Source organism: Brugia malayi, assembly GCF_000002995.4.
Source record: "Brugia malayi strain FR3 genome assembly, contig: Bm_v4_ChrX_scaffold_001, whole genome shotgun sequence".
Taxonomy (NCBI): domain Eukaryota; kingdom Metazoa; phylum Nematoda; class Chromadorea; order Rhabditida; family Onchocercidae; genus Brugia; species Brugia malayi.
The window spans coordinates 16,019,535-16,038,705 of record NW_025062479.1 but is presented as its reverse complement, the minus strand read 5'-3'; the positions used below and the strand labels follow the sequence as shown (position 1 = coordinate 16,038,705).

Sequence of the window (19,171 nt, the reverse complement as noted above, 5' to 3'; positions counted from 1 at the left end):
ATAGTAACAGTGCATTCTGTTGAACTTTCAGTTTATATGTCTTTTCTTTCAATATTCCTTTTCTTTCCCTTTTATCAAAAAAATTAAAAAAAGAGAACTCAGGTGAGGGAATGAAGTAGGGGAAAAAAGGAAACAAACTGTTTAAGAAAGAAATTCCAAAATAATATTTCTTTTCCCTTAAGCAATAACATATCAAAAAAATAGAAAACAATGGAAGAGCTTGAAAATTATTTTTTGAAAAAAGAAAATAGAGAGCTAATAATGATAGCTATCTGGAAAATTAACAAAAATAAGCAGTTGTCCAGGAAAGAGCGAGATAAATATTGATCAAAAGAATGGGTTAACATGTGAAAAATAAGGAAGGAAAAGTAGCCAAACTTTAGGAACGTTTAGATATTCAGTATTATTACTCAAATAGTTTAAAACTAATTAAATATGAGAAAGACATTCATGCACCGCTTTACTGAATCATTTACTTTAATCTGGCTACTACTTAAGTTGTGGAAATTTGACAGAAAAAAGGAAAGGAAATAATATAAAATATGAATTCTATTTCGTTATATAGCATTATATTTTTTTCAGATTATGACAATACCATTAGCACTGCTAATCATTCAAGATAACCCAATTCTCCGTTGATTTTCATTAACTTCCTGTTCACGTTTATTTTCACAAGGTAATACAACAGGTACAATCTCGAATATTATCACGAATTAATCAAATTTGCGAGCTCGTAACTTTTTTTTTTCTTTTTAGGAATAATTCCAAATGGTTTCAATCGTTGCCTTATATTGTCATCTAGTAACTGTGGCTTTTTGCGAATTGATTTAATCTTGAACTTCATATCATGTATATCATTTTCCAACAGTGTACCTAAAAAGCAAACCTCTAAAATAAATATTGTAAATCCAATTCTTAAAGTATGATTTAGACACTATTAATGACTTTAGAATTCAGTTGACCTTTCAAGAGTGCGTATTATATGACATACCAGGTTCTTGTTTAACAGTAATACCATCATCATTCGTGAGAATTACAGCACTATTTAACAAATCAAGTTTCTCGTTCACTATCACAATTCCTTTCATCAAATTTGCTGAAATTTCATAACACTCCAAAAAAAACCTTATGAAACTCAATCTGGCATGAAAAAGGTGAGAAACTTAATCGTTAGTGACTTACTTACTTTTTCTGATCAATCCTCACAAATATGCAAATCAAACAGAGAGATATCATTTTGAGCTAAACTTCTGCAGTAGTGATACATATTGAATCTTTTTTCCTATTCCATCAAGGTAAGGTAACTGGGAAACAGAGTTACAAAACTGCCTGCTTTCGATTAATAATAAATGGAATTCATCAAAAGGAATCTCTCATCGTAAGCAAAAAAGGAAAAAAAAAACGAATTTCACTACAGAAAACTAACTGGCTTTAAGGGACATAGCATCCTTCTGAGTTCTAATACCAGCAATTGGAATATAAACATAGGGTAGAGTAAGATGATGGAAATGACAGTTCAGTGGTACCGCATCGGATCGAGATGGAATTGCAAGCCTTATCCGATTCTTTGCCTTGTGAGGAAATTTAATCGATGACAAATCACTCAATGGAACCTGCAATTAATACTACTTTGATTCCCTAAAATCTGCACAATCATTTTCTCTGATGACTTTCAAGTGCCAGAGTAACCGAATCCCGAACAAAGTCCAAAATACCAACTTCGACAATTGGTTACCCTATTAGTAGAATGAGCTAATTACCAGTATTAAGACTTGACGATTAGACAAAAATTCGTTCCCGTAAGAACGACTCTTAATGATTTGAAACAGCAAATCATTAACAGTTCATCAAACAAAAAACAAAAAAAAAAAGGCAAACCTTTGTCGGCTTCCTGACCAGCCAAACATCATATTCCTCTGTCCTTGCACCGCATAAATTAGCCGAAGGAACAGCATTCGAACTTGGCACAGTATCGCTCGAATCCGTCTCACCAAGAACTGAGTCACCATCAGGTTTCTTCTTTTTTCCCATGTCTAAGGTGAGAAAGAAATTAAGATTTTTTTCTAACTAACAATGAAAAAGTAAAAACGATCACTAAACCAACGCATATGTATTAAATTACCCAGTATTAATCTTCCAATACAGTATATTAAATCAACTGCTGCTAACCTAATGCCATCTAATACTACTTTTTGACTCCATTATAAAAGTTACAAAAAAAAAAAAAAAATTTACAAAAATAACCTTTCAAAACATTACATCACGAAAACATTACAAAAATATTTATTCTAAAAACAGTATCATGTAGGTCATATCGAACACATATTCTATTAATGAGATCGATATAATCCGAATAATGAATTATAATCGCATGAATAAAAATTTCGTAAAAAGTGAAAAACGGATTCAACAAACAGAAATATAAAAAAAGCAATGCACTAAAGAAGAAGCAAGTCAGGTTGGAATAGGTGATATTTTAAATAGAAAATTCAGAAAAATGAAATAAAAAAGCAAAATCGTATAGCAGGTCTAAATTTAGATTTATGAAGTAGGATATAAAAGCCGAAAAAAAAGTAGATGGCGTAAACTTTTCAGTTTTACAATCAGTCAATTGTTGCACCAGATAAGAAAACAGCAATACATCAATTATTTTCCTGTGTTGCGTTTTTCCTTATATATCGCTTCATCCGTAACTCTTCGTTCCATGACATAAAAGGTTCCAGAGTAAATGAATCTTTTGTTGTTGTGAAGAATTCTTCCAAATCTTAAACCGAATTGATGAAAAAAAAAAAGATTTAAAAAGATAAATCAACAATCAACATGCATACACTGTTGCAAATTTCGAACAACGTGACCCCGAAATAAATTATAATAATAATTTCGTGTAAAAATTAATCATCCAGACTGTATGAGTCATTTAATTAATTTCTCATTTAGTCAGTTTCTTATGTCCTTTCTTTGTTTACCTTGAATCTGACTAAATCCCTTTGTCTATAATGGTTATCAGAATCTAATATATATATACAACCTTTTAGTCAATTATATTGGATATAATTTAATATAGTTTTTTTTCTTGTTCACATAGCTATCTCTGTATTCGACAGGTTATATCAAGATATCGTAAACCATTCCCAACATGATAAATGTATATCAACCAATGATTAACATTACCCGAATTTCGACTGTCCAAACCTCTAAATCAATATATCCTACCATATATACTTTATGTGTACCTTTCCGGCTTGTTTTGGTTTCTATAAATTTGTCTTAAAGTGTCCGGACAGCATAAATCATAATTCATTATGTAATATCATCGTCCAATTTCTTTGCAGAAATATCACAAATTATTTAATGCACGATAGAATATTTTTACAAATATAAAATAACACAGACAAATTATTTGTTATAGTTCGGAATTACCAACACTGCCCAACTATTAGTACAATCAGTATTGTCCAGTACTTGGTGCAGCTTGAAAGTTTCATCTTAAATTTCTGTGGTGAATTTTAAAAAAAAGAAAAAATTGTTATATAAAAAAAGAATAAGTGAAGGATTCGTGTAAATACAGAATCATGCACACCCACCTATCCCGTATTTTTGTTCATAGTGAGAAGCTTGAACGACCATATCGAATTTATCCAAATGTTTAACAATTTTGGCTTCTTTAGTTTCATTGGCTTCATACTCCTGCCATAACGAATACCAGTCTTCACCAACTGTTGATGGTACCATCTCCGTGATTTTTTTCATAGCCTACACATGATAAAGTAATGATCAAAACTACAAATTAGCAAATAAAATGAAGATGGGTCAAATACTCATTTCTACACTAAATCTCTCGCAATGCGATGTTAAGTGGTAGAACAATGTTCTATCATCATCAAGACAGCAAGGATTAGTTATGACTTGCGAGTTCATACATTTGTGATCCATGATTTTAATCCAGGAAAACAAACCTCATCTTCCAATCGATGTTTCTCTGTAACCGAAATACCGCAGCGCGGAGTAATATCACCTATAATAGCTTCACCCAGATCATGTACCAATGTCATTCGGATACACTTAGCACGATCACAGTCATTATTATCTAGTAACATCGCAAGTACTGCCATACGATACATATGGCAAGCTACTGTTTCCGGTTCCGGAATCTAAAAATTGTTGACTATAAGAGAGCTAAACATTCCCAAATAACTCTTTCAATATGTTGTGTATCACAATGTGTTTTTCTTCTCTTTAAAAAATATTAAAAATCATATAGGGATAATACGCCTGTCTACCTTTTCCAGAAGCAATCCATAAAAACAATTTCGTTTGTAGTTTGTTGTTTGCAATTCGTTGTATTAAAAAATCATCAAAGGATACAGTAAAGTATTATAAAAAGTTTTTTTTTTTTTTTAAAGAAAAAGGAAAACAGAAACTTAACTAACATTGAATTTCACCCATCCAGTCCTTTTCAAATGCTTTAATTCATTCAACACATTCAATAAGTTGAAAATATCCCTCGTTTCTGTCAACTCAGCTTTCATTGATGACTCGATCTTAAGAAAAGAAGAAATTCATATGCGTCATTTATTTTACACAAAATAAAAACCTGCACATAAAACATTTTATTCAGCAGCACTTCTGCAATCCAACCGTAAATTCAACAGTTCCATCTAAACCTGCTTACACACAAATACGCTTTTTTATACCCGTTCGATTTGCTAGATCACGATGACTGTGGCTGTAGTGAAAATTTGTTGTTTAACTGGACATTTCCAATCTTATCTATAATTTGCACTTTATGGGATGAACTTCGAGTGAGTTCCTGGTACAATTATTTCGTAATGATAGACTTCAAGTTAGCTTCCTGATTCTATGGATTTGGATATATTTTAGACAGAAGTACGGATCATTTTGGAGGTATATTTCGAACGATGGCAACACCAATGAAGAAACGTCGAAAAACGTTAAAAATAGCATTCGATGTAGGAGAGCATTACTCAAAAGGTACAATCCACTTGTGACTCTCTTCTTCTTCTTCATTCTATTTTGCTTGCTGCAACCGAATGTTTTAGGTGGAAATGAGCATGAAAGTGCCAGCACGAAAGAATCACCATTATGGATGAAACATTTAGAAAATATTAAGCAAATGAGAAGTAATAAGGATGCACCGGTGGATAGTATGGGTTGTCATATGCTTGCTGATGCACTTGCTGAGCCAAAGGTATGATAATAGTTGTTGTTTTGGGACGTTAGGACACGTTACAAGAAATGTAACAATTTTCTTTTCTGCTTTTTTCTTACAAAAACTCTTCTGCAACTTTGTCTAGTTATATATCATTAAGGAGCTGTGTTCATGAAAACGCATGTTTCAACTTCTGATAAGATGAATATGGAATTTGACATAAGTCTTACTGTTGTTTTCTTTAAAATTTCCATTGATTACCCTTAGGATGATATATTACTGTAAGCTCTAAATAACAGTACTACATGACGGTTGCAAATATTTTCCTCAGTTGATTTTTAGGTATTTCGTTTTCAAACTCTGTTGTCGTTGATGCTATCAAGTCAAACAAAAGATCATATAACTGCTGCTGCAATGCATGTAAATCATAATTTATAGTTTGTTATCATGAATGTTCTTTACAAGAACCATTATCTATATTAGTCGGATGTAATATGTGTGTACATTTGCACTTACATACGTAGTTCTCCCATAAGTGTATATGCACACATTTCAGAGATATGTATGCGTATATTCGTCTTCCCAAAGACAACCGAATAACAAATAAAAAATAGATTTTTATAAGGCTTTATAAGGAATTTAAGCAATTAAGAAAATTAGTTCGTTTAATATAGGCATTTGTGCTAAATCAATAGTTGAATATGAATCACGTAAGATATATTCAAATGGAATATTTGTAAATTAAATTATATATGATACGCTTAATTTGCAGCGATTACGAGAACACGGATGTACAGTTGATGATTTAGTCTTAATTCCCACAGAAAAACTTCAGCAATTACTCATTCCGGTTGGTTTCTACAAGGTAAGAAATAATAACAGTAACGAACACATAGTTCCATCCTAAGACATGACAATGAAAATATAGGATGCAATATTCAAAAAAGAACAGTACCGTACTTTACTAATAGCTCAGATGAAAGCTGAGCATGCTGCTTCTTAATTTGATTTTTGGGAAGCATTGCCCTGTTGACGGATACGATCTCTTGTACTGAAAGTCATTCATTTCTTTGATACTATTCCCCTTTCTTGGGCAAATTAATTAGAGTGGATCTTATCTTGTTTTAGAAAAAAGCTGTATACATCAAAAAGGTAGCAGAAATTTTGAAAGAGCGCTATGATGGCGATATACCGAATACGGTTGAAGGGCTTTGTTCTCTCCCGGGTGTTGGCGAAAAGATGGCTTATCTTACGATGTGCACCGCTTGGAACCAGTTGGAAGGACTTGGTGTCGACACACATGTACATCGCATCAGCAACAGACTTGGATGGGTGCGTTTCTACTACGTAAATCAGTGATAAGTAAATGGGAAACAATATATTGTAGTAATTGTTTGAATTACTTCGACCATGAAATAAGTGAAGAGTATTCTTGAAAAGTTTGCTTCTTTATAGATAGTAAAATTCGAACCACTAAACTATAGTTAAGAGAGACCTTGTCTAAAAATTTTTGCAGATCAAAACATCAAACCCAAAAGAATCTCGGATGGCTTTGGAAGCGTTGGTTCCGCGTGAACAATGGCAAGAACTAAATAAATTGCTAGTTGGCTTTGGTCAACAAACATGTTTACCCGTTTTACCGAAATGTTCGGAGTGCTTGAATAAGAATATATGTGCCGCGATAGGAGTGAAGAAGAAACGCTGATCTTTCAAATTAGAATTTTTAATCAACAGAGTTTAGTATTCTCATATTTCATTCTTATTTCCCCTATTTTGTTATTGATCTCTTAGCTATATTCGGATAACTCTCAAACACCAGCTTTTCCTTTTAATTGTTTTTCCTGTTTATGTAAGTACATGTAAATTTAACTTCGTTCACTTCAGATGTTTGTATTCTTTTGAATACTTTCCCAGTATACAGTAATCTGTTCCTATATTCATGTATTATATACGCTTCTACGTCTTTACAATATTTCTGATTCATCCGGTCCAAAATATTTTCTATCGTCAGACTTTAAAATCTGTCAGAAGAAAAGTGTAAACATAACAAGGTAGTTGTCACCAAGTACGTCTATTCAGTTAGGGAAGTGCTGATTGGAGAAAACGTGAAATCTAAAATAAGCACAACCTTCCCTTCAGATATTAATCAGAAATATTGTTTTGCTGTAGGTCATTGTAGTCACAAACATCCAAGTTCCCTTCATCAAATAGGTTAGCAAAGATCGGACAGAATTTCTGGAATTCAAAAATGATTTTTAAGGCTATGCGAACTAATGGCTTACTGTAACTTTAATTAAAATTAAAGAAATACAAGAAGCAGCAACGAGCATCTTACAACAATAATGAACTGTTAAAAAGAAAACAATATGCACAAATATAACAATGGAAACCCGAAACGAAATCAATGCGGAACTTATTATTTGACCTTCATGTAGTTAACTCTGAACATTATATTATTTACAAATTTATTTTTCATTGGGCTTACCAGCTTATAAATACGACTTTTTGGAGAGTCATGTGTATCGCTTTACTGCTACTAGGTAAATAAAGCACTCCCAATCATGTTCACTTCTAACAGTGTTATCCCTAAGGCATTCTTGGTGATAAGACTGAAAATAACCGCTTCCAGAAGGCTATTTCCAGAAGAAATTCGTTTTGTCTTTAAAAATTACGAGAATATTTGCATTTACATTTTATGGAAAGGGATTCAAAAATTAATCGGGAAATGAAATGTTCTGAAAAACAATGGATAGTAGTGTTATCCTTTTTGTGAGAGACACTGAACGCACAACTTTATGCCAGACGTCAGCGTCTTATGACTTCTGATTCCAGTCATTTTATCATAATTTACCCATTGCATTAAGGGGATAGAATATAAAATGAATTATGCATTTCACAGAGATGCAAAATATTATAATTTCAAATTAAATTCAGGTGACTCAAAAATGGTGCTCATTTTAGATATTGTCAATTGTTTACCGTGGTCATAGAGTAATTTGAATAAACCAGTACCAATTGTGATTGGAGTACCAAGAATGATGCATTCGCTTACACCGCAAATCTTATCTTCCTGTGAGAAAAATGCCGCTTCGAAGAGATGATCAGCCGTTTTTTCAAATGATGCTAATAATAACACTGATTCTTTCATTTTCACCAAGCCGTTTCGCGTTATACCAAGCACTTCACCCCTAAATTGAATTTTTATTTCAGTGACTTCCAAATATCTTGAAATGTAGGAAAATGCAACAGAAAATTTTCATTTCTAAAATTTTTAATGAATAACCACTCATCAAATGAGAAAAGGTTGCTAACAACTCACAGCTGAATAAGCTCAGAGGACAAAAGAAAATAGATAAAAATTGGCGTACATCAGCTATAGTCTTCTAATTACAATACAAAAGACTGTAAAATGTATGTCAATTAACAGTTTTCTAAAGGATTTTTTCGACAAATCAAAAATCAAAAGGACCTGTAAGTCATTAAATCAGCAAGTAACATCACATGTCGTTGATCCAAGCCAATTCCATGCGAAGCCATTGTGGATAATATTTCCGAAATGATCGATGAACGTGCTGCTTCAATGCCAAGTACCTAAAATAGAAAGTTATGCTAGATTTCTTTAAAGAGCTTTCTCCCATCAGCATATCAGAGTTATGTGATTATTTAACATAATACAAGCTGAGCATAAGTACATCAGCGACGGTGAGTGCATTATTGAAATATGTTCGACGGCCATCGACACCAAGTGTTGCCATAACTTCACGATAATCTATCCCTTCCACTAGTAACTTATAAGAATCGCCCTTCTTTTCATCTGCATGAATCACGCAGCGTACAATGCCCGGAAGACCTGAAATTATTCTTATATAATGAATTTTCATACCAAAACAAATCAGTAATAATGTCACTAGATTGCACATTTAGTATAGAAAGGAACTACCAACATTATTAACTTTAACTAACACTTGAGCACTTAGATTAGATAAAAAATTGATTCTGAAATAATAAACTGAAACGAAATATGTTGCATACCTTTTACAACAACATTTCCAATATTATACTTCAGATATTGGATAGCCATCATTTTGGAGCATTTAGCCAATTCCGGCGGTCGAATTGTCATAATTGTCTTACCCAAAATTGTGATCTGGAAATTAATTTTTATACATAATAAGGTTCTGGTAAATTATTTAAACAACAGGTAAGGAAATTTACAGTGAAAGTCATCATAAACAGAGTCTGCTAGCAGATAAGATTGTTTGTGATGCAGATTTCATGCTCAGAAAGAAAGGTGAAAACAAGATATCCGGACAGCCATGCAACTTCATGCAGCAAATTGAAAAGTCGCAGCATGCGCAAAAATTGGAAAAGGTGCTTTTTTTATAATAGAATAATTAGGATGAGGTTGTGATAAAACTGTTATGTTTTAGTTTAGAAGTTAACCCAGCAAGTATTTCTATCGTGGAAAATATTCTTTTGTTAATAAAAAGATTTTCTCCTAATAATGAACCTGCGATATTTTTACTGGAACAGGTAATTTTGAAGTGCAAATAGATTGTGCAATTGATGACATTGTGATTTCAAGTTGAAGAAGTCGGACACGTTTTGCATTGATCTTTAACAGAATAAAGCAATCATCTGGCAAATAAACTTCTTCGATGTAATCACAGATCTCACCTGCAAACGGAAAATCAACAAGGAGTAATGTCGAGAATTTTTTAGTTTCTAATTGTTTCCATTTTTCCAATTTACCAACTTATCGACTTAATCATTTTTCTAACTTCAGCTCAATTTTTAGTTGTAATGCCATTATCTGGAAGCCTGAATTTTTAAAAGGAAAATCAAAGTGTAGACTATTTTAAGAAATAAAAAAGGGCAAACCAAGTGTCGTTTTCTCAATTCTTGCTTTCACTCGTCGCGCTAACTTTTCATCCTTTTCATTCGTCAGTGCAGCTGTGATTAATGGTGTTGAAATCAACTTAACACCATTAATGATTTCTTTAATTCGTGGTACACCCTTAAAATGATGTATGTTTTGAATCATAGTGAACGCAATGTCAAGAGATTATCAGAGTATGGCTTTTATGTCGAGCATGGCTTTAAGAAGCTGACACGTGGTTAGACTGTGCAATCCTACATGACGTGTTTTTACGGACCTATAAAGCTTAAATATGCACAAGCATTTCTAATAGTGATATCTAACCTTACTTAATTTAAAAGAAAAGCAGTTCAAAGCACAAGAAATCTGTTAATTCAACTCTATCAAAAAACATCTATGTTATTTCAACTCCATCAAAAATATACCTGAGTAATATTCATCGAAGCAACACCAGCGAAGTGAAATGTTTTTAGCGTCATTTGCGTTGACGGTTCACCTTGAAATGAATACCTTTCACTTGCCAATTAATAATAGCATGCAAAATATATAACTGGCAATTTAATGTCATTTAATAAACATGTAAAAATCATATCTAAAAGATCTGACAAATTACAAACATTTCTCCGCTAAATAACTTACCAATACTAGTAGCAGCAACTGCACCAACTGCTGTGCCTGGTTCACATATAGCACGCCTAAATTTTCTTAAGCAAAGCTTAATGAAGGCAACTGCTTGTGCACGTGACAAACAGTGAGATCTAATTTCGGTCTCTCGAAAGAACTTTTGATTCTTGCAATCATTACAATGTGTTGCTGATGGCATCCAGTTGCTGGAATAGTAGAGCAAAACAGTAAAAATTGTTAAATTGTTAATAAATGCTGGTAATATTTAAAAATCACTGTACTATAATTGTAAATTCAGAAGTTATATAAAGTAACCATGTAATGGAGACTATAGGTTAAGAATATACAGAATTAGCAAAGGATCGAAGAAAAGAGCAAAGCTCCGTGATAGATTAAGTTTCAATGCTATGGTAATTTGTAGACTTCTGCTAGTCAAAGTGGAGGGTAAATTATATCAATTCAATTTTTAAAATTTTCTGCATTTAAATCTCTTTTCCATAAGTGACTCATCCTACCATCACTTTATAAACAAGGAAGGATATCCCAAAGAATACTTATGCATAAAAAGAACTGAACAACTCAGTATTTGCGCTAGATAAAGCTTGTTAAATCTTCTATTTTCCACATTTTTAGAAAATTTCAAAATCTTGTATTAAATAATTCATTCCAGGCTTAACTGTCTCATCGAAGTCATAAAAACTTTTTCTAATCAAATACGATGAAAATAATAAACTATTATTTACTCCATATGTTTGGTGCAATTTTTTGGAAGTTTGTAGTATTTGTTTGTTCTTTTCAAGTATTCATTGATAAAAGACTCAAGCTGTTCTCGAAACATTGCGTGTCGTTTTCCAATTATTTCACTGATTGTATCTGCGACAACTTTTTGTAATTCATTGATGGTGGTATTAGCATCTTCTATCAAATGCCTATATTTGTGATTAATTACCACATCATTTTACTTTTGGAGTCCTATGCTAGAGTTACAACTTTGTAAAGAAAAAAAAAAAAAAACAATAAGAGTTTTCAACTGAAAAGATACTTTCAAGATCAAAATTCTGCCAGAAAGATAAACGAATCCATTAAAATGACCCAAAAATGATTTGATTTTCATGTATAAAAAAAAAGAAAAAAAAAATCATAACGTCAACTATACAGAGCAATACATTATTTTATTTGATATTCTTCCCGAACATTAAAACAGTAAACGTACGGTAATGTATTTCGAGTATGCTCCAATATATGTTTGAAATCTACGACGCCACCATCCTTTGCTTCCATTAAAGCAGGATCCAAGCCATCTTCGCCGAACGTAAATTCAATTACATCGCCTACCGAAGAACGTACTGTACCATCATAATTTACACACAGGTCCTAAAGAAAAAGACAGTTCAATAGTTCTCGAAAATAACAATAAAACCCAATAAAGTTAATTTTCATATAAATATTTTGACTTATGAATCATTGATCAAAATTTTCGAATATGAATGACTTGTGCAGTCACTATTTCTTCTAAATTAACAATATAAGCGTACTTCGAGACATTTAACCAGTCGTCGTTGCATGTAACCAGTTTCAGCAGTTTTTACTGCAGTATCGACAAGACCTTCACGACCACCCATAGTGTGAAAGAAAAATTCGGTAGGTGTTAAGCCAGAATAAAAACTGTTTTCTACAAAACCTTTCGCAGCTGGTGTTTTTTGACGTCTTTCGAAATGTGGCAAGGAACGATCCTGCAAAACTTACGGATGATGTAAGAAATCGTTAAATCTTGAATAACAATATGTCACAAAAACAAAAACTGCAATTCAATTTCTGAGTGTATCTTAAAAAATAATAAGATATAAGAAAATTCATCGAGCAGAATTTTCGAAGGACAGTCACTGACAAAGACTGTGCAATCAAAAATTCTTCAGTTCTAAGTTTAATAAAACAACATCAAAAAGCTTGTGCAAATAAAGTATTCTGTAAATTGAAATAAGCTGCTTGTAACAAACATTTAATGGTCAATGTAGTAATGTCATAAACATTATAAAATAAACTCTTGATATTTAAGACTTTCTACACGATATCTGTTAATAAAAACCAATGACACACCTCAAAACCATCTGGTGGTCTATGTCCAGAGATAGCTTGCTGACCCACGCATGCAATCATCTGTGAAATATTAATAAATGAACCCTTCGAACCACAAACAGCCATAGTTAGTGGGGCATTGTGTCTGAAAATTCAGATATAATAAAAGTCATTGAAAAAGACCACCTAATCTCAGAAGCTAAAATGAATAAAAATAACCTCGACAAATTGCGCAAACATGCTTGACCCGCGTGATCACGAATGGCAGAAAGTTCCTTCAAAATTAATGCCTCCAGTGTTTCATATTCCGTACAACCTGGCTGTGCTTTCAATCGTCCTTCTTTTAAGCTTTCAATATAATCATCGCATATTTTATAACCATTACTCAATAAATCACTTTTTTCTTTCAACAACGTCTTACTTGGTCTTACATCGCCTATCCCTGAAAATGCATTAACATCAACTGTAAGATACTTCTGAATAATTAATATACAGATTAAAAAACATTATTTACTACAGGCAGAAGAGTCGCCTTAATAACCATCAAAGTTTGAAGATATGTGCTATCTTAGTAATTATTATGTAATCATGTAAATTTACGAAATTTGAAACAATTAGCATTACCAATAGAGAAACCACGATTGCTGAGGAACACAGGAGCCATTCTGCCCAATCGCCACATCGCATCAACCGCTGCATCCTCACCAAAATCACGCAGAAGTATGTAAAATATGTTCGTTTTACTACCTGATCCTAATAATGCCTTATCCAATACTCCACACAGCAAGACACTATTCCGGATTATTACGTAGGAGTCCTGAAATGCTTGCATTAACTTATAACATTCTTATCGCTATAATAATAATGGAATAACTCTAATTTAAAATAGAACCAAACAAAACAACATGAAAAAAATCTACATTCGATTATTTAATTTGACAAACCTTGACGCAAAATTCTTCGTTGCCGGTATAACTTTTATTCTTTGTAGTTAAATTCAAACTGATTTTCGAATCCACATCTGGCCTTATAATTAATTCTACCAGCTGCAAAAGCAATAGTGAATTAAATTCCATTATGTTGAAACAATTAATTTCTCATTAACGAAACACCATTTCACATTTGCGGGATTATTTTTTCTACTACTCTCCTACGGGGTAAAGTTAGAATTCACTCCATTATTCAGCAAATAAATAGTAGTCATGCAACCTAGAAGAAACTGTCTTACTTGTTTTCCAGTCCAAAGTTCCACTGGTTTTAGAATTGCTGGTGGTGGTATTCGAATCCTTTGCTGCTTTTTCGAACTTGAGTCTATGATTGCTGCTGCAAAACGATGCACCTCCAAACGAGGGAAAAAGCTATCCTTGTGTGTTAGAAGATAAGTGCCAGTAATGAAATCCTACAAATTGCAATTAGGTTAGAAAAAACTGCGTGCTGAATCATATTTTATTTTAAAGAACAAAAAAGACCACTGATGTTTACAACCAAATCTTTTACTTTCGGTAAATCCATTCATTACTTTGTGCTATTACATTGGTTAATTTAGATGTTAATTTTTAAGATGACATTCTATAATATCGGATTTCCGGAAAGAATACCTAATCCGATTTTAGTGATTTTAGCACTTGCGATTTTAGCACATGGAAATACTTAACACACTGAGATTTTAGCACTTAGACGATGAATTTACCATTATAAATCCAAATATTTGATATTTAGAGCGTTGTTTAAATTCAAGAAATGTTAGAAGATAGTTCAAAAACACTGCGGCCTAATAAACATGCTTCCTCATGAAAAATTAATAATACAGAACAGATGAACCTGTATAGCAGCAATGAGTGGTTCACCGGATCTAGGCGTAATTAAGTTGCTTTTGACGCCCATTAACAGAGATGCTTCAGCACGTGCTTCATATGTTTGAGGAACATGTAAATTCATCTCATCACCATCAAAATCGGCATTGTATGGTGTGCATGCACATTCATTAAACCTAAATCAACTTAACTATAATCTGTATTTCAGATGGATTACCGAAATTAAGCCAAAATTAAAGTCAAAGAAACTGGACGAATGAAATTCTTGAACAATCAGATATTTCAAGGAAACCAAACCAGATCATCTCATTGTATCGTAGAAGTATCAACATTTTTGCAGTATTAAAGAAGATAAAAATTAAACAAAGACTGTCACATGCTGATTGAATAAAACCACCAACAATTTAATCACAGCGTATACTAAGGTAAACAATTAAATGAATAGTATCATTAGACTCATATTCTACAGAAAACTAATATGAGGTCTTAATAAAAAATGACATTTTAATTAATAATGCATGCTGCTGATTAACATTAATAATGGAAGAAAATTTATTTTTGGAACACAATATAACATTTTTAGTTTGGATAATCAAAATAAATTATACAGAAAAGAAAATTAGTAAGATAACATCAAAACGGATTAAATTATGACAGACCTGAATGTTCTTCCAGGAACGATTTTTGCTCTGTGAGACATGATAGAGATTTTATGCAGTGAAGGTTGCCTATTGAAAAGCACAACATCATTATCATCCAGATGCCGTTCAATTATGTCACCAACTTTTAATTGTGCAGCTGTGATTTCACGATTACCATACCTGCAATTGGTAGGACGACAGAAATGAAATTATTTAAATTTATAATGAGGTTGATATAAAATAAGTCAATTCTCAATAGAAAGGAAGTATCGACTTAATGAAGGTTCGACACGCACTTAAGGAAGCGTTTATTGCCTGTTGCTCTTTCCACAATATGATTTGCTCCTGGATGTATGTCATCACCATTCAGAATCAGTTTACGCATTCGTTCAATATTTGCTTTATTTACAATTTCTGGAAAAGTGAGGATCTTCGCTACATAAACAGGTACACCAACTTGATCAATCCTAAGATTTGGGTCCGGTGATATAACCTAAAACAAAAATTAGTATAATCTAAGTTGAATTTCGTACTGTCAAATATGTATGTTAGGTTAAAATAGATACATCCCTTCAGAATTCTGATATTTCTAAATCGAATAATCGTAAAAACCTCCTGATACTGAAATATATGTCATCAAGGAGATAAAATGATGCAGTTTTCTAGAGTGCAAAACATCACATTAGTAACATTAGTTTTATAAGTAGCTAATCCTAAGCTGAAATCTGGAATGTTTACCGTTCTCCCAGAGAAATCAACACGCTTTCCAGAAAGGTTTCCTCTGAATCTGCCTTGTTTTCCTTTTAATCGCTGTGTAAATCCACGTGTTGTTCTTTTAGGTTGCATATCAGGTGGTAATCCACTTAGTTCACTGTTTATATACAAGGCACATTGAACCTAAAGGAAAAAATCAACATCTAGATCGCTAGCAAACTGTGCCGCATTTATATAATGTACAGCCATCTTAAAATTAAACTAGTTAATAAAGTTTGCCCGAAAGTATTATACTCCTACAAAATAATATTATTTCACTTTATAATCACCTGCAAATGATCCCACGTTTCAGAAATAGTTTTGGTCGGAGAACCTTCCTTTTTGTGTTTTTCGATAACATCATTTATCAGCATAATTTCAGACAATTTCATTGTAATATCATCTTCGGTTGTTCCCGATTTCACCTATAACTCAATCGAAATCAGAAGAATAAGCAGAAATTGAACATTATTTGTAAACAGATCGATTGAACAATTTAATACTTTTAGTGAACTTTAATTTCATTCACTTTAATTAATGAACTACCTCAGACACAACAGAAGGTCGAATACAGCACGGTGGAACAGGTATTCTAGTCAAGATAACATCTGATGGATGTTTTGGCGTATCTGCCGAGCGCACCATCAATAGTGGTATATCCTGAAAAAAAAAATTTCCCCATAAACACTGCACAAAAATTGCTGGTTGACATCATTATTTACACATCAAGGAAAGTACATGAGGAGAAATGAATCACAGACTTCACTACTTCAATCTAAGATCAATCAATTAATGAGGCTCTAAAACCTTATCCTAAAAAATGTTTGACTAGGAAATGTGAAAAAAAAAAACGAAAAGAAAAAAAAAAAGGTGTATCTAGAGCGGCATCTTTTAGTGCATTAATAATCATATGCACCTCTTTTTCAATCTTATTAAATAAAATCTGCACTTGGAGTGGATCTAATAAAGTGAATTTCGTTTTCGGTAATAAATTTTGTAATTCTTTATTTTCCTGAGCAGCATAAACGTATTCGGAATAATTATCAGCAGGAATTACTTCTGCATGCGCTATTTTTAATACTGCACCAACTGCCTTCTTCACAATACCTAAATAATATACCATTTATCAGACAAAATTTTTGCTTTCTGACGTATTAAAGATTATTTTATCCAAAGTCTCCTTACGAGTATTAAAGTATGACTACATACAAACCAATATCAAAACAGACATACAACAGTTGCAAAACAAAACGTCTAGTTTTGAAGAGCTGAGATCTTTTCAAATCCCACACTTTTACGCTAATTTCATGAATTCACTATAGAAATACTAACCGTTTTTATGTCCACATCTATTACAAACAGTAATTTTTTTGCTGGCTGCAACGATACGCTTATGAAGCGCTTTTCGTCGTAAATAATCCAAATTTGGATTATTAACCTGATGCAAAAATGCTTTTTTTTGCTCGCCAGTAATCAACATTGCAGAACAGAACTGTAATTATTAAACTATCATATTCTTGCTATTGATGACTATATACATAGAATATAAAGGTACGTGGCTTTCTTGAAAGTAACTCATTTATACGATCGGCCATCAAGCCACTGGAAACGTTGCTATACTGGAGAAAGTTGTGATCAATTATTTCAAAAAATAAAACAGTAACTATACTTTACAGATGCACTGCAACATCTGTATTGTCAAGCGAAAGAAGCCAACATGGAAAACGGGTATTGCAAGATCAATATAACCAAAATGACCAACGCAATCAACCAAATTTTGTTTACAAGTTTGGCAGTCAGTATGTTTTTGACATGTCCCCTAAAAACAAGATAATTAATTTTAGAAGCAACAGAAGAACTGTTATAGATATAAATGATAACGATTCCTACAAGAAATATCAACTGTATTCCGACAAACAACAACAGTTGGAATTAATTATGATTTGCAATCAATGAGACTTACAACACTGCAGAATTTCAAATAAATGCTAGCGTATGAAGTTTAAAAATAAGAGAAGATGATGGCTTTGTAGTGCTAACAATGTAATGCAAGAGTGCAATGAGTGCTGTTTGAAAAATGGATAATGTGGTGAACTGTGTATACTCATTAATGCATACTCATTACATAACAAACTAGTAAAAGTGTATTAAAATTGTATCAGAAATACTCTATCATACTGCAATATTTAGCTAAAATGTTTGCTATAAGTTTTTTTAATAGTAACAGTTTCTTCATGAAAATTTCGCTTGATTGGCCATATCAAAACAGTTACATATAATAGCATCTAAAACCAATAAAATTGAACTTTAACCAATTTTATTAATGTTTTTCATTACTGCATATTTTAGATACTTTAAAAACATTTATCATTTTTAACGGAAGAAATGAAAAACCATACTAATCGTGGATCAAGTGGTCCATGAGCAACCGGAATCCATCGACCGGGATTTTCATCATACAATTTACTATTGAAGATCGGGATATGTGCCACCTGCCTCATTGATTCTGCATTACCAGCCGTAAACTGTACATGGCTTCTAAAAAAAAAACAAAAGTAGAAGAAAATGGGAATTGAACTGAAGAAAAAACTGAGAAAAGAAACGAAAATTAAACTCTGGAAATAAATGGAACTAACACTTTGCGTGCCAAATCTGATTCACGATATTGTTCTTTACCCATACTGATCAGGAAAAGAAGTAAAATCGTCAACTAATTTTTTAAGAAAAGTCTGGAAAAGTCATCCGATGTAAAAATTGCAAGAATTGAAGTCTGAAAGAATTTAGGCAATAGTGGAAATATTAAGCCCTACTGAAATGAATTAATAGACCAATTAAATAAATCTTATTTCATAGTTATAGTTTAATGTAGCCAGGTATATTTCTGGAAGTTTCAAAACTACAGGACAGCTAGATAATGCGAATTATCAGAGAACGATTCTCATTAATTGATTTATATATCCGAACTTGTTTAGCAACTGGCACACAAGTTTTTTTTTCCTTTTTTTGCAAAAAACAACTGCAAGACCGGAAAAAAATAATTCTGTTTATCAAAATATTGTTTATGAGCCTATTTAACAAATAATCTATTATTTACATATCAGACATGCTTCGATTCATAGATTCATATATTTTCTCGCTAAAATAATCCGTAATTCTGTACTTTTTAAATGCAAAATGGAAATCGTACTTACGTAGACTATTACCTCTCCAAATT

At 32.4% G+C, this 19,171-nt stretch overlaps 4 protein-coding genes across 4 annotated transcripts; 1 reads left to right on the top strand and 3 right to left on the bottom strand.

Annotated features, from left to right (window-relative positions):
* Nucleotides 1-706: 706 nt before the first annotated feature.
* On the bottom strand, nucleotides 707-2,031 carry Bm8739 (Uncharacterized protein; the record flags this gene model as incomplete). The annotated part of the gene is made up of 4 exons (XM_001897012.1): nucleotides 707-873; nucleotides 992-1,096; nucleotides 1,427-1,613; nucleotides 1,879-2,031. 4 exons carry the CDS (start codon nucleotides 2,029-2,031, stop codon nucleotides 707-709), a joined length of 612 nt encoding a protein of 203 aa, XP_001897047.1.
* Nucleotides 2,032-2,642: 611 nt separating this feature from the next.
* On the bottom strand, nucleotides 2,643-4,529 carry Bm4114 (HD domain containing protein; the record flags this gene model as incomplete). Its single annotated transcript, XM_001897014.1, has 4 exons — nucleotides 2,643-2,764; nucleotides 3,585-3,753; nucleotides 3,957-4,151; nucleotides 4,431-4,529. The coding sequence occupies 4 exons, from the start codon at nucleotides 4,527-4,529 to the stop codon at nucleotides 2,643-2,645; spliced, it is 585 nt and encodes a 194-aa protein (XP_001897049.1).
* Nucleotides 4,530-4,919: 390 nt separating this feature from the next.
* Nucleotides 4,920-6,875, top strand: Bma-nth-1 (Endonuclease III-like protein 1, putative; the record flags this gene model as incomplete). The annotated part of the gene is made up of 6 exons (XM_001897015.1): nucleotides 4,920-4,992; nucleotides 5,061-5,209; nucleotides 5,513-5,590; nucleotides 5,943-6,035; nucleotides 6,299-6,502; nucleotides 6,687-6,875. 6 exons carry the CDS (start codon nucleotides 4,920-4,922, stop codon nucleotides 6,873-6,875), a joined length of 786 nt encoding a protein of 261 aa, XP_001897050.1.
* A 1,206-nt stretch (nucleotides 6,876-8,081) lies between these two features.
* Bma-rpc-1 (RNA polymerase Rpb1, domain 1 family protein) lies at nucleotides 8,082-18,637 on the bottom strand (the record flags this gene model as incomplete). Its single annotated transcript, XM_001897016.1, has 27 exons — nucleotides 8,082-8,358; nucleotides 8,640-8,761; nucleotides 8,863-9,020; nucleotides 9,203-9,317; nucleotides 9,681-9,847; nucleotides 10,052-10,187; nucleotides 10,475-10,545; nucleotides 10,689-10,879; nucleotides 11,417-11,602; nucleotides 11,887-12,047; nucleotides 12,209-12,406; nucleotides 12,771-12,894; nucleotides 12,969-13,191; nucleotides 13,374-13,566; nucleotides 13,694-13,795; nucleotides 13,978-14,148; nucleotides 14,571-14,739; nucleotides 15,223-15,384; nucleotides 15,501-15,697; nucleotides 15,943-16,101; nucleotides 16,248-16,382; nucleotides 16,504-16,617; nucleotides 16,874-17,064; nucleotides 17,290-17,449; nucleotides 17,627-17,776; nucleotides 18,357-18,495; nucleotides 18,594-18,637. 27 exons carry the CDS (start codon nucleotides 18,635-18,637, stop codon nucleotides 8,082-8,084), a joined length of 4,215 nt encoding a protein of 1,404 aa, XP_001897051.1.
* Between the last annotated feature and the right edge of the window lie 534 nt (nucleotides 18,638-19,171).